The sequence below is a fragment of the Cyprinus carpio genome, chromosome A7, assembly GCF_018340385.1.
Source record: "Cyprinus carpio isolate SPL01 chromosome A7, ASM1834038v1, whole genome shotgun sequence".
Classification (NCBI taxonomy): domain Eukaryota; kingdom Metazoa; phylum Chordata; class Actinopteri; order Cypriniformes; family Cyprinidae; genus Cyprinus; species Cyprinus carpio.
In genome coordinates, this window is record NC_056578.1 from 45,240,106 (window position 1) to 45,255,159 (window position 15,054).

Here is a 15,054-nt window from a genome sequence, read left to right on the forward strand (position 1 = left end):
AAGTAGTTGATATGCTGTGTTGTTTTTGTTGTTTAGTAGCAGTAATATGCAGTTACTAGCCGTATCCGTACTAGTAGACCCCCCTTGAAATGACCAGGACCCCCCATTGCCCCCCCAATCAAAATTGTCTGGAGCCGCCACTGTCCTGTCCTGACAGAGCTTTTACTGCCCAAGGCCATGACTCTTTACCAAAATGGAGATTAAAGCTGCAAAACTGTGTATGCGCATTACATTTAAGAACGTCTCTCAAATGAATGCAGCCTACTGAGATATTATTTTTAAATGTATAATTTAATGCAAAAATGTAGATGAAATGTGAGCACAGTGCAGTTACATGTAGTGGAAAATATGCCTAATTTTTACGTTAATTTGTAAGAGTATGATAATGAAAAGAAAAAAAATGAAACCATATTTAACCTATTAAATAGTATTACATTCTTACATTATTTTCCTTTATACAGAGCTCAATTTAGGTATGACACAAAGTGCTGCAATGAATTCATTTGACAACTAACAGAATGTTAAACATTGACTGATATAGTTTTCAGAGTTGATTGATAATATAAAGTTCAGTGATAATAAAATACTTTAGTTATCTCAACCAATCTCATTCAACCTGAGCAGGCCTGTGCAATGATGGAGAACAAATATTTTGGTGTTAAGACCCAGAACCAAGATTTACTGAGCAATAAAGCTACAGTGAGCCCTTTTATTAAGAATACCTGGAGCCAGGTAATAGAATAAATAATACAAATATTGTCATTCCTCAGTGAGTATTACTTGATGTAATTCACAACTATCTCAATTACAATTAAGTACAAATTAATTGTATTTGGTTGTGTTTTAGGCACTAAAACAGTCCAGTACTTTATAGTCAAATCCTAACTATTTGAAGTAATGATGATTTCTGTGCCACCCCAGACTGGTTGCTTGCCCCTCCCTGGCCACCCCTATGAAGACATCCTGGCTTAATATCAGTTCATTTCTGAGTATCTCTATTGCTCAGGAAGAATAAATAAACAAATAAATAAACATGTTTGTGAATGGGCATTTGATTTACATTTGAGAGAAACTGAGCGATTTTAAACAAGGATACAAACTAGCCACTTTTCAATGAAAATTGCCAGTGTAAATTCAAAATAGACCATCTGTGTAATTCAGGTATAGATTCAATGAGTTGAAAACTCTTGCTACTTCATACTGCAATACAAAATAATGCTGAACTTAAAAAAATAAGAGATGTTTAAATGTTATAATAGTGATTTTATAATGTCTAAATATAAATCCAATAGCAAAACGGGAAAAGAACTATATTACAGAGTGGAATTGGTAAAGGATACCATAAATGATCATCTGCTGCCATCTAGTGGCCATATTGGGAATCATGACATTCATTTTAATAGCGTTTGTTTTTCTACCAGGTGAAATGTCTCATTTAGCATGGCAAATTTTCCATGAATTATCTAAAAATGGAAAAGATAAAACCTTCCTGATGTCCTTTAAAGTACATTTTACTATATAAAAATATACAAACATATGAAAACAAAATGACACCCACTTTGAGGCACACAACACACACACACACACACACACACACACACACACACACACACACACACACACACACACACACACACACACACACACACACACACACACACACACACACACACACATTATATATTCAAATTACCTAACTAAAAAGTGAGCAATATTACATGTGTTTGAAAATAAAAATAAATATAAAAAAAAAAAAATGTGTTGTTCTGTCTGGGGTCTGCCATCAGGAGTTATAGAGGATGTTATTTCACACATTTCTCTTATATTTGGTAAATTACATTTTATATGATTCAAGTTGACTGTTGCACAGTAAAACCTTCTTAAATTAATTTCCAGGTCATTTTTGTCTAAATAAAGGGCATTTTTTCCCCTAACCTTATTTAATGTATGCATCATCTTTCATATTACATTAACTTAATTATTAATAAAATGTAAGAATTTGAGAAGACATTATAGGGCTGTTACCAATCAAATTAAATCAGTATCAACAAAATGTATGTTTCCACTGCAGAAAGAAACTGAAGCAGCTGATGTGACATTTAGATTCATTTACACACAGTTTAATGATGCTGAGATGTATTCATTTCTCCTGTCTTATGACTTTTTACAGTGAATTATGTAATATTCTCTGGATTTATCCTCACAAAGAATATTAAGGCAACAGAAAAGTAATAGGAAAAATATATAAGCAGCCAAAGAACACATAATAAGACATCTTTAAAACCCAGGCGTTTCTCCAAAGCAGACCACCTTTCATCAGCCGCTTCATTACAGAGAGACTTTCTAGAAGTACAATAATATGTTGTGTCACAATATATCACAATACAAAACTGCAACAATAATTATTGTAGAAAGTTACTTTATCGTCTGTAGATCAATGAAAGTAAAAGTTTAGACAGATTTAATTTAACATGAAATATGGTGAATCCTGAAGGTCACACATTCAAGCTTCTTTGTTTATTAATTGTAATTAACTGAAATAAAATTAATTACATCAAAATATTCAGTAATTAAAACATTTTAAATGCATGTAGTGAGGGACAGAGTGAAATCATATGGGTCTAATATTGTTATGTGTTTTTTTATATGTTGAATCATGGTTATTTGTGTTTTTTTGTCTCTATTGCTCTCTGCATGAGGGCCTTATTCAAGTCCATTCCTGATGTAACACTACATTTAGCTGTTTGTCTGAGCATGTGACTGTTAGAACAGATCTCCATCCAGTCACTTTATCAGATCCTGAGACATCCATCTTGTTCTGTCTGATACCCAAAACCTGTTCACAAAGCCGTATTCAGCCGTGTACCTAGAACTGTATTAAAGAAAATCAACATGTGATGTTAAAAACCTTGAAATGGAGACATTCTCTTACTTGAAACCAAACAATCATGTTAAACAACATTTGAAAGCACTGCAAGAGCAAGTAAAATAAGTGAAACACTAAATAATAAAAATGAATAAATGATTATTTCATTAAATGTGTGTTCACTGCTGTGTGTGTGCACTTTGGATGGGTTAAAAGCAGAGCATAATTTCTGAGTTTGGGTCACCATACTTGGCTGTATGTCCGTCACTTTAATGGATGCTCTCTTGAAGAAACACACACAGAGCTGGTATCAAACCTTATTTTTTCCAACGCAGAAGTACACCATTTTCTGTGGTGTGTGAGACGGCAGGTTCATTAGACACTGTAGAGGAAATAACTATAAAGATAACAAAGTGCATGCAGCCTGAAAAACTGTGTGCACTACCACCAGTGTGTCCATAATTAAGATCATATCTTAAATATTTAATTATTATTAGACACCATTTCGAATATCAGCAGCAAAACTGGGTGTTTTGGAGAAAAGATAGCAGGTAACCACGTAACCCACACATTAACCGCGGGCGCTTTTACTATAAAAAATATAGAACTGATCTGAGATCCTTCATGCTGAACCCGAGCCTCCCAACTGAAATCGACACTACTGACACGTACACAAATAAACAGAACCAATATTATGATCGGACATAAATCATTATTGTAGTAATTTATAATGACTTTATCAATTTTGTTCCCTGAAAGAGCTGTTTAAGTCATGAATTATCAGTCTCAGTGTGGCTGGCAGAAGCTCATGTGTTTCTTGATGCTTCAGTGCAGTTGCCTTTAAAACACACACAAAAAAATGAAGTAAATATTAAATCCTATTAACAAAACTATAATGAACTGATGCTAATTGCTTCCGATCTCTTTCAGCTTTTGATGCTTTTTTTAGAGCTTTTTCATGATGCAAAAGGAATTAAGGTTATTTACTGTAAAGGGAATTTACAGTAATAACTGTAGAAATTACAGAAAATGTCTTAACAGTGCAGTAATTTTCTTATATGTTAATAACACTGATTATGATACAGTGATGTTTTTCTTCAATATCTCCTCATATGTGTTTTAATACAGAGAGACCAAAAGCTGTAGTGAAGGTGACTCCAGATCAGCGTGTGTTCAGAGGAGAGACAGTCACTCTCAGATGTGACATACAGAGAGCAGGAGACATTCAGTGGACATACAGCTGGTTTAAAGATGGAAACACTTTATATCCATACACAACAGCAGCAGAGATCAGTTTCACAGCATCTGTGTCTTACAGTGGTGAATACAGCTGTAGAGGACAGAGATCAGACACCAGCGCTGCTGTTACACTGACTGTATCAGGTGAGTGCTCAGATTCACATCTGTTTAATGATCATTAAATCAATATTTGTAGTTCAGTTCAGTTTATATTTCTACACTGCAGTTTTGTCATCTGTCACGTCAAATGTTTTGAGCTCTTTAAAGTTGGATTCAGATTTGCTGTCAGAGTTTTTATGACTTAAAATCAATCAATGATATAATTCCTGTGTTATTGTTATTTTTGTGGTGTGACTCCGCTGTTCTCTTAGAGTTAAAACTACTACAAAAAATTTGTAGTTAGAGTTGTCTTTAAAGTTATCAGTCTTGAAAGGGCCTTTAGTCTTTTTTTGTAGTCAGTTTTAGTCAGTTTTCTTTTTACATGCAGTGATTCACAAACCTTTTTTATTTCATTTCATTTTATTTTAATCTGAACGCTTTGACGTAAAATATTTACTTGAAATACGCCTGACATTATTCGCCTGGATTTCAATAATTTAACAACAGATGCATGTTCACTGTTCTCTAATATCAGTTAATGGTAGGGCTGGATGATAAATAGATAACGACAATTATCGCGCGATATAAATGTCCTCGATAAACGATAATAAAAGTTTGATAAATGCTCGATACAATGTTTATGAGGCAAACGCGGAACGAAAGAGCGCTCGTCATTTAAAGCGCGTCACTAGGACCGTTTATCCGCTCGGGTCAAAGTTAAACAGCGGCGCGAGCTTCACGAGAGCAGATGCGTTACTCGCTGATGAATCTCGATCAAACATTGCTGCTGTGAGATCCAGAGTGAAGTTCTTGAATTCAGCGAGGAGCACAAATAACTCTGTTTCCAGCCAGATGATACAGCGCTGACGAACAGCAGAAATACTGTGCGCAACCACAGTGAGAAGACTTTTAATCTACAAATCACCATCATTTACCATAGATTTACTGTAGTACCACTAACTGCACCATGGTATTGTGTCACAAATCTCAATATTTTATTATATTAATAATGTAGACATGTATTAAATGTATTGAAAGAGGAGCAATGGAATATAATTACAGTAATTTTGTGATCAAGCTAGCGATTAGCCTAAACTAAATGTATTTAGACATTCGTGTAGTTTTTATACAAATACCTAGAAGCCATATTCCATTTTTTCATGGTATTGAGGCGCTATAATTGTGGTTTTAATTGATTATCATGATCTAAATGTATGCTACTATGGGAGACCATTGGTTAAAAGCACCTCAAACAGTCAGAATTAAATTTCATCATATGAGATTGCTACAGTTTTTACAGATATTACTGATTTTGATAATGAACATAAATCTACATCTGCATCCTAACTCAAGCTACTATCAAATGTGTGTTTCTATGAGAAAAATAAAGAAAAACAAATTATAAATATTATCAGGGAACACAAACCTGTTTCTTGATTTGTAACAGTTACTCATTAGAACATGCAGAACTAAGATTTTATTTTTTCTATTAAGATATTTATTTTGTTAAATACCTAGAAGCCACATTCCATTTTTTCCATGGTATTGAATAACTAAATGATAAATGATTTTGATTATACATAAATAAAAAAAAGAAAAGAGAGTAATAACACAGACAGATGGTCGCTCTCTTGAAGCAACACACACAGAGACTGTTATTGAGAATCCTGAGATGCTTCATGACGGAGACACAGCCTCCTCAAATAAACTGAGATCAGAAAACTTATCACTATACATACATAAAACACCAGCATTATGAAATTACATTAATGTATAAACTATATTGTTTTATAACACATTTACAAAGTAATTCTTTCCATTGAAATAGCTGTTTATATTTTTGTCTTTCTTCACAGATTTACCCAGATCTACACTGACTGTGACTCCAGACAGTCCTGTATTCACTGGAGAGAGAGTGAGTCTGAAGTGTGTGATAAACTCTGATCACAGTGTCTGGAGATATGAGTGGGATAAAGGCAGCACTAAAGTGTCTGAGCGTCACACTGTAAACAGAAACACTCTCACTATTGAACGATCTGAAACATCTGATGCGGGTCAGTACACGTGTAGAGGACACATAGATGGAAGATCAGTCTCATCACAATCAAGCTCTGCTGTTTCTCTCTCAGTGAAGGGTGAGTTAAATATCATTGTCCTCATAAACTCACTCTGTTATGATCACATGTCCAACTGAGAGACTGTGGTTTTGATCAAAATGGAAAACTCTTACTGCTTATCAGCCTATTTCATCAGGTGAAACATATCACATTATGCAACAATGAGTGACTCAAACTGTCTAAAAATTATATCTTATAATTGTAATTGTAATTGTGTGATGTGTGAATATATATATTAGTTGTGCGACGAGACACTTATCCTACAAAACGAGACAAGATGAGATTTTTAGACTTTTTTTTTTAAGAAATCCTCAATGATGAAATATATAGGGAAAAATAGTCTTATTTAGCTGAAAACACAAAATGCAATAAATGTAGGTGCCTAGTGCTTTATGAAATTAAACTTCTATTATATCTATATAATATAATATGTCTATTATATACAGCAGTAAACAACATGTAAACTAGAGCTGCACGATTATGGATAAATTGAGAATAATGTTTTTTATATATATATATAAATTGGAGATCACGATTATCTCACTATTCTGAAGAAAAAAAAAAGATTAGAAAACTAAACAAAATAACAATTTACTAGTGGTTTTGACAAAATGTTAATCGCTTAAGTCTTTAAAAATATATATATTAATCTGAACAAAATTAAAAATAAATAAATAAATGGAGTCAGTGTCTCAATTAATAAAGTCACTATTGGAATCTCCTGAATGAATGATTCAATGACAAATACTTTTTTTAAACTGTCGCCACCTGCTGGAGGAAGAGTGTAAGCGTTACAATACACACACGTGTTAAGATACTTTCGTTTTGAAAGCTACTGTAGAAAATAAGTGTTTATACCCAAACTATAAACTTTTATCCCAGTACTTATGTTAACTAAATGTCTGTAATACAGAAATACTTATGTGTGGTTGTAAAGGGGAAGTCATGTCACTTTACTTTTGTAAGACTTTTTGTGTTGCTCTTTCTGGATCAGCAGCAGCATGAATGATTCATTAACATGGGCAGCGACAAAACGTGCTTCACGCTCTAATGACCCTCACGATGTGAAACAGTTGTAATAGACACAGCTGAATCGTTGTCTTTCAGGAATAAGATTGTGTGTGTGTTTGAATTGAGATCTTTAAACGATTAACTGGCAGCTCTGATGTAAACTAAAATTTGTTTTGCGAGGTATATATATATATATATATTTTTGTGTGTTTTAATTTTTGTTTAGAGAGGTGCATTTATTTATATTTATATTTTATTAAATACTTTTTGTTTTAAAATTTGATTTTATTAAATATTTTTGATTTTGACATTTCATTTTTAATAAACTGAGTAAGTGTCATTTGCCTGATTTCATCTTGACGTCGGTTGCTTCTATGCCTGCTTCTGATATTTTTTGAAGGACCTCCTCGGTTGAAAGCCCTGTAAGAACCATGAGCGTGCTTTGTCTTCGTCTCCGCCAAAAGAAAGACCGCTAACTGGACATTCTTTTAAATTGAGATTCAAGCAGCCAATCAGCTCTGGCTCTACATATTTGACACATGGCTGAGCAGAGACTGTCTCTTGATATTGTACCTTAACCTTTGAAAGAAACGGTACATATATGTACCTTGAGGTCCAATAATAATCCCTATGGGGTACAGTTGTTGTTGGTTTTGATTTGTGGGTTGGGGGTGGGATATTGATGCGTGCTTGTTTCTTATTTCTTAGTGTTTACAGTTATAGGGAAATCAGGAACACTGAAAACTACATTTAAACAGAACAAAAACCCTTACAAAGTCATACATCGAGACTCAGTCACTCTGTTCACAGACTCACATCTTGAGTGTGTTGCAGTTTTTTTTAGGAGGGTTTCATTTAATGTCATGTAAATTGTAATATTAAAGACTTTCCAGTGAACGTCTCCATCTTTAACACTTTCTAGTAGGGGTGGGAATCTTTAGTCACCTCCGATCCGCTCGATCCGATCCGATCCGATTCAGATTCTGGGAGTCACGATCCGATTCCAGAACGATTCTTGATCTACTTTTTTTCCCTTATTAATTAATTAGTTTACCGACTTGATAATCTTACAATCCTTACATTTACACATCCTTACATAAGTAATTTAGTACATTTAAAAATAATTACAACTTGAAAAATATAATTAAAACAGTTGTATGTTAAGAATTTTAAACTAATAAAACTTCAAAACATTCAAGCAAGTAGCAAATAATAAAGAGGAGCATAGAAACATATTACAAACAACAAACAAAGAGTGCTTTCAGTATTTAAGATTATCTGAACGTCTTCCATTCAAGAACTGTGAATGATTTTCAGAGTGAAGGACACAAATAATCAGTGAAGAACTCAGAGCTCAACAATAAACCATGAGAAAACATGTTCAACGATGTAAACTTGCAGCAGAACACATTAATATTGTTTATGTTTTTACATTTGCTTATTTATAATTATTATTATTATTGGTCTCAGCTGTTATGGATGGGATGATTTTTTTTATTATTTTTTATTAATTTGCTTCAATTAGGACTACAATATTATGTGTCCCATTTTTATCTAAACAATTTACATTTTTCAAAACTTTTTAAAATGCCAAATTGTTTATGACATATGATTATTTATTAGGTATATATTTATGATTAATATCAATAATAAATTAATGAATAGGGCATAACATTAATTATAATATATTAATTGACCTTTCTAATCATATCTTAAATATAATAATTATGTCTACCAAGCTCTGATAATGTATGGAATATAATAATGTTAATAAAACAATAGTTCTATACCTTTAGAAGCACGGATGTGTCTGTCACTTTAATGGTATGGTTCACACAAAAAATGAAACTAGTCATAATTTACCCAGGCTGTTCTAAACCTGCATAAAGTTATTTCTTCTGTTGATCACAAAAGAAAATACTTTGAAGAATGTGTCTCAACTAAACAGCTTGATGATTGTAACTTCCAGGGATGGGACAAAGTCACACATGTGCAAGTCTCAAGTAAGTCCCAAGTATTTTTTTCTTGGGCAAGTCACAAGTTAAGTCAAGTCACCTTATTATTGTAATTTTACCTGCAGAATATGATCTTAATAAAGTGAAAAGACAACATATAAGTAACTGTCAGTAAATTAAAATAATTTGGATTTGCATTGTAAATACTCATGTTCAGTAAAATACATCATGGAATCAAAAAAAAAAATTGTAACTTCATAAAATTATTTCTTTTTCACTTCTGCCAACAGTGTTTGAATGTTTTAAATTTTCAACATTGAGTCCATAAAACAAATAACAGCTTAACATCCAACAGACTCCTCTCTGAACACCTCCCTCTCTCACGCTGGCACAAGTGGTTTCCGTACTACTGGTTTATTTGATGGCTTTTTCCCCCAAATCCACCGTGAAAACTAAATGAATACAAACCACATGAACTTAATATAAACCAAAACATACATTAGCAAACAAACAAACTTTAAGACCTTCAAAACACAAAATACAAAGCAAATATAAAATGACATACCTCGTTGGCTGCATTCTATATGAAAGAAATTGTCTTGAATACTCCTTAATCTCATGTTCAAATCCCTTGCAAGAAGAGACATCCATTGAGCACATGCTCAACTTTTGTGTTTGCCGCTGGCTTGCTTACAGGAAGTGAGAACCTTGCAGGCAGTCAGCCATTAAATACAACCATCGATATTTCAAAATAAAAGTCCCAAACCAAATAACAAAAAATTAATTCACAAATAATAAATGTAACTTATTTTCTTCATAACAAAAATCTTAGAAAAACGTAAACAACTTATAAATGTAATATATATACACACAATATAATAACAAACACTTACAAACTTTGTTACATTTCTCCTCTCTCTCTCACACACACTCACTCTCACACACACTCTCTCTCTCTCTCTCTCTCTCTCTCTCTCTCTCACACACACACACACACACACACTCTCTCTCTCACACACACACACTCACACTCTCTCTCTCTCTCTCACACACACACACACACCTCGCCTCCTCTCTCTCTCTCACCCCACACACACACACACACACAACCTCTCTCTCTCTCTCTCTCTCACTCTCACACACACACACACACACACACACACACACTCCAACCTCCATAAGCTCTCACCCACACACACACACACACACTCTCTCTCACACACACACACACACACACACACACACACACACACACACACACACACACACACACAAACACACACACACACACTCACATACACTCACTCTCTTTCTCACACACACACACACACTCTGTGCCTCTCTCTCACATACACACACACACACTCAGAGTATATCCATAAGTCATGCTACTCTTTTTACAAGGTGCATTGCACTTGCAAAATGATAAGATTTGAGATTGTTTATTTTTATTTAAAAAGGAAATAATTAATTATAAAAGCAATTTGAGGGAATAAAGAAAAGAAAGAAAAACAGGCTTATTGTAAACTCAGAACAACCAATACTACCATGATGTAAAAATAATTCATTAAATTTTATATTAACACTTTAAACACAAAACCCAGTCTTTAAACTACATTCACAAAACCCCCTGACTCTTCTGGCAAAATCAAACACTTGCTCTCAAAACCATTTGATCTGTTCTCAAAATCAAACAATGCTTTCAAAACATAAACACAGCCAGTCAATATATAAACACTCACCCACATAGCAACGCGGACTTGGCCCAAATGTGGCCTCAAGCTGGCACTGCTGGCCTCCTGTCGGCAATGGTAGTATGTACCCTTTCAGCCAGAGCTGGGCCATGTGTGGCAATGACGGCAGGGCGGGGATCCGGCAAACCTATATGAAAGGCGATTGTTGGTGGGAGGAGGTGTGGCCCAGATCAGGTACTGATATGGTGGCCCAAATCAGGCTATGATCTGGCAGCATATTATGTGACCCATGATAAACAGATGCATGATAATGGTTTAAATGATCACATACATTTTTAATTGTGAAGTGTAGTATTGTTAAAATGTAGTCTTTGAAATAATTGTGGTTATCCAAAAACAGAATCTGAAACATTATCATTTCAAAATTAAGCAAATTAGTTAAGTGCATTAAACTGCACTTAATTAAATTTTATTAAATTTTATATTATTATTCTTGGTAGCTACAAATAATCTTAGAATCACTTACATGAAAAGGCTGAGAGAGGCGAGAGAGAGAGAAAAGAGTGAGAGAGAGATCATTTAACCATCATGTAATAATTATTTGGTTTTACCATGGGGCACATCATTATTATTAGTATGATGTCATGCACAAGCATTAAATAATATGATCATGACAGTATTTTATTTTTATTTTTAAATCCTCTGTATCCATGTAGCCGATGCTTGGTGTGTGAGGAACAGAACAGATCCAAATTCAAACCGCATTCATCGGCGATATGCATCTCCTTCCTCTGTAGCTATAGTAACAATTTAAAATGTGCCTTAATAAGTTTTTACAACAAGTTTTATGGCAGCAGTATCAAACGTTCATTGGCTTCGCCACCATAGATTCGTCATAGATTGCGACATGCGTTTTCCGTGATGCGTGTTTTGAATGAGAAACGGCTCGTCCACTATGTGGAGGGATCGGGATAGTATTTTCAGCGTTTAACAATTTAGATTATTTCCTGCTCTCCATCGCACTACTATTATATTCTGCCAGAGAGGACTGTTTTCCCTTGCAAACTGCAATGTATCGTCATTTGACTATCTGTGGGTACTGCTCTTTGACACACCTGTAATAAATTATTATGATTGCGTTACAGGTGTGTCTATCTGTTACGCTTTCTCTTATAGAATGCATTCTTTATATACTCACTCTTTATTGGTTGATTTGTTCTTACGAGTATTGTAAAATAAATAGAAAAATCAATGCAAAAGGTTTTTTATTTATTTTTTAATTGCACAGTTACATGATGTGTGATTTTTAAGTCTGATTTTCTATTCAGTTTAATGTGATATTATTGGCATAGCTTGTGTGTACATTAATGTACAGATGTGGGCCGGATCTGGGAAGCCGGCCAACACTATGTTGCTGTCCTGGTTTACCAAAAGCATGTCACAAAATGAATAATTCCAGTGATTAACTATAGTAATATACAAGGCAATAATCTGAAATATTAAGATTCTGTATTCCCAGACAGCAATATAGTGTTGGTCCAGATCCGCCCACATCTGGCCCGCATGAAAAACTCCACAACAAACTGCTTGCTGTCTGTGTGTTGGAGTCTGGGTTATATAAGACTCAGGTGTGGCTCAGATTTGGGATTCTGGTTTACTTAAGGCTGAGAATTGGCACCACATTAAAACCTGTTTTACTGTAGACACAGTTTAACTTGCTAACAGGGCAATATAGTAAAGCCAGTTAAGGGTGTGATTAACTGGCTGAGATTCCTGTTCCAGTTATGGCCCATGTGTGGCTGTCTTTCAATCCAGTTCTTGGCCACTTCAGGGCCGTCATTCTTTCGCGGCACTTGGGCCAGAGGGAAAAGTGATTGTGTGGCCGGATCTGGCCATGGGCCATTTTGCCATGTGGGCATCAGCATTCATTAGATACCAGCTACATCAAAAAATTGACAACACAGCGTCCAGGGCATGTAGTTACAGAGAGAAAAAATGCATGTTTATTGCATATAGAAAATAATTTTTTCAATGCTGTGGTTATAAATAAAAGTAAATAATTTACAACTCAGTACAGCAAATATGATTGCATACTTTAAGTACTGCAAGTAATACAGTATTGAATTTCTGTATTTTCAGCATAAAAAATAAAGTAAGCCCAAAGAACAAAGACAACTCTAAATGAAAAGCGTGATACACAAAATATTGTGCAATTGCAAAATCAAAGTCAATGAGAGACTCATTCTGCCTCAGCATCCCGTTTTCGTGCTGGGTCCGGCCAGAGGACTTCATCCACATCACATGCAATGTTGTCCCTTCCTAGGCAACGGGGAAAGAACCCTCTCGTGTGCCGGATCCAGCCTTGACAACACTCCACACCTATGTCATCACAGGCCAATTTCATTGCCTGTAAAAGATTTACCCTTGTATATGGGTTACGGTCATAGACCTTCCATCGCCACGCAGAGAAAAACTCTTCTATTGGGTTGAGAAAAGGGCTGTATGGTGGAAGGCAAACATTCATAAATCGCTGGTTGATGTTGAACCACTCACGTATTCGGACACCACGGTGAAAGCTGACATTGTCCCAAGAGTTGACAAGGCCCCAGAGTTGCGTGATGCATTTGATCTGAAATTACTATTCTTGGTCTTGCTCTTCATTGTTCTTGTACTCTTCCTCCTCGTCCACCACCTCTTACATGACCTCTTCCTCCTCTGCCTCTCACATTGTTTCCATCCATTGTGGTATCAACACTCAACGTACCTGGGCCACCTGTACTGGCTTATATTCTAGACAACTGATTTGATCACATCATTAGAAACAAGTGTGAACAATTTTGTGTTGTTGTGTGTAAACAATGACAGTTGTGTTGTAGTTGTGTTTAACTTTTGCCACATGTATTTACCATTTTGCAACACAGTGCAAAATGTGTTTTAGTGAGTAAGAATGTGTTTAGAGTTTTTGCAAAAAGAGTGGATGAGATTTGCAAACCGTGTCTTAACTACCTGAACTTGTTTAAGGTTTTGCCTACAAAGTGACTGATTCGACAAATGGGTTTAGGCCACTGAGCATTGGGTTCAGAGAATGGGGTTTAGTGTTTTAGCAATTGTGAAATACTGTAGTGAAATAATTTTAACTATTTGCAACTAATATTTTATTTTTAATTATGCATGCATTGTCTCTAAATTAATAAAGGACATTATAGCATATTATCAATTCAAAAAGGCGAAATGTAATAAATAAATAAAAATGTCAAATGTTTATCTACTTACATTTTACCAGGCATTCGTTCACTTTAATCATTTTGACAATGAACTAGACCGCTGAACTTTTAGTCTTCCTAACAACAAACAGAGCGGTGCATAGTCCTAATGGAGTTCATCAGAGCAGCATCAAGAATATCAAATGATTTTGCAGTGAATCTCTTTATTTGCATCTTAAGTTTATTGCCAATAATAATGACAGGTTTGTGAAAGTGTAGAACTCGTGTGAGCTCAAGCAAAACACATCTTTCAGCACAGCTTTACTCATTTGCACGTCTCTGATTGGCCAATGCGTTCAACAGACATGTCTGTGATTGGCTACAATGCTCAACGCTGCAAAGCACGTCGTGAGTACCTTTAAATGCAAAGGGAAAATATATATATATATATAAAGATTAGATGAAGATTAGATGAATGCATCATTTATGTTTGGGCCTTTTTTGGCCTGAAATTGCCTACAACTGTAGTCTTAATGGATACTTTAGCTATTATTACATTAGCTAACTACCAACTAAACAGATAACATTAACAAATTGGGCCTGCACTTACTGGGCAGAATGGCTCTCTCAGATGACTGATCTAAATTGAGGTTGTCATCTGGCTGTCCGAGATTTGTATGTTGCATGTCTTGCAAAGGGCCAGTTTTTTTTTGCCATCTTGCAAAAAATTCTTGAAGCTGTGCATGACCTGGGTACCCCAGATCCGGGCTGACATGTTGATGTGATGTGCATATCTGATCTATGGGGAGGTTGTCATCTGAGGGCATGTCGAATGATAGTGTCGATAATCAACATAAATCAGCTTGAGCA

At 34.9% G+C, this 15,054-nt stretch overlaps 1 protein-coding gene across 4 annotated transcripts in view; it reads left to right on the forward strand.

The window, feature by feature from the left end:
• Positions 1–15,054, forward strand: part of LOC109068155 (obscurin-like) — a 140,220-nt gene that overhangs the window by 107,414 nt on the left and 17,752 nt on the right. For 2 of the 4 annotated variants that reach the window (XM_042761280.1, XM_042761283.1), the window contains exons 3-4: positions 3,995–4,249; positions 6,061–6,339. In XM_042761280.1, coding sequence (XP_042617214.1) covers positions 3,995–4,249; positions 6,061–6,339 — 534 coding nt within the window. The remainder of the gene's footprint in view (positions 1–3,994; positions 4,250–6,060; positions 6,340–15,054) is intronic. The other 2 variants (XM_042761282.1, XM_042761281.1) reach the window with 1 other exon arrangement.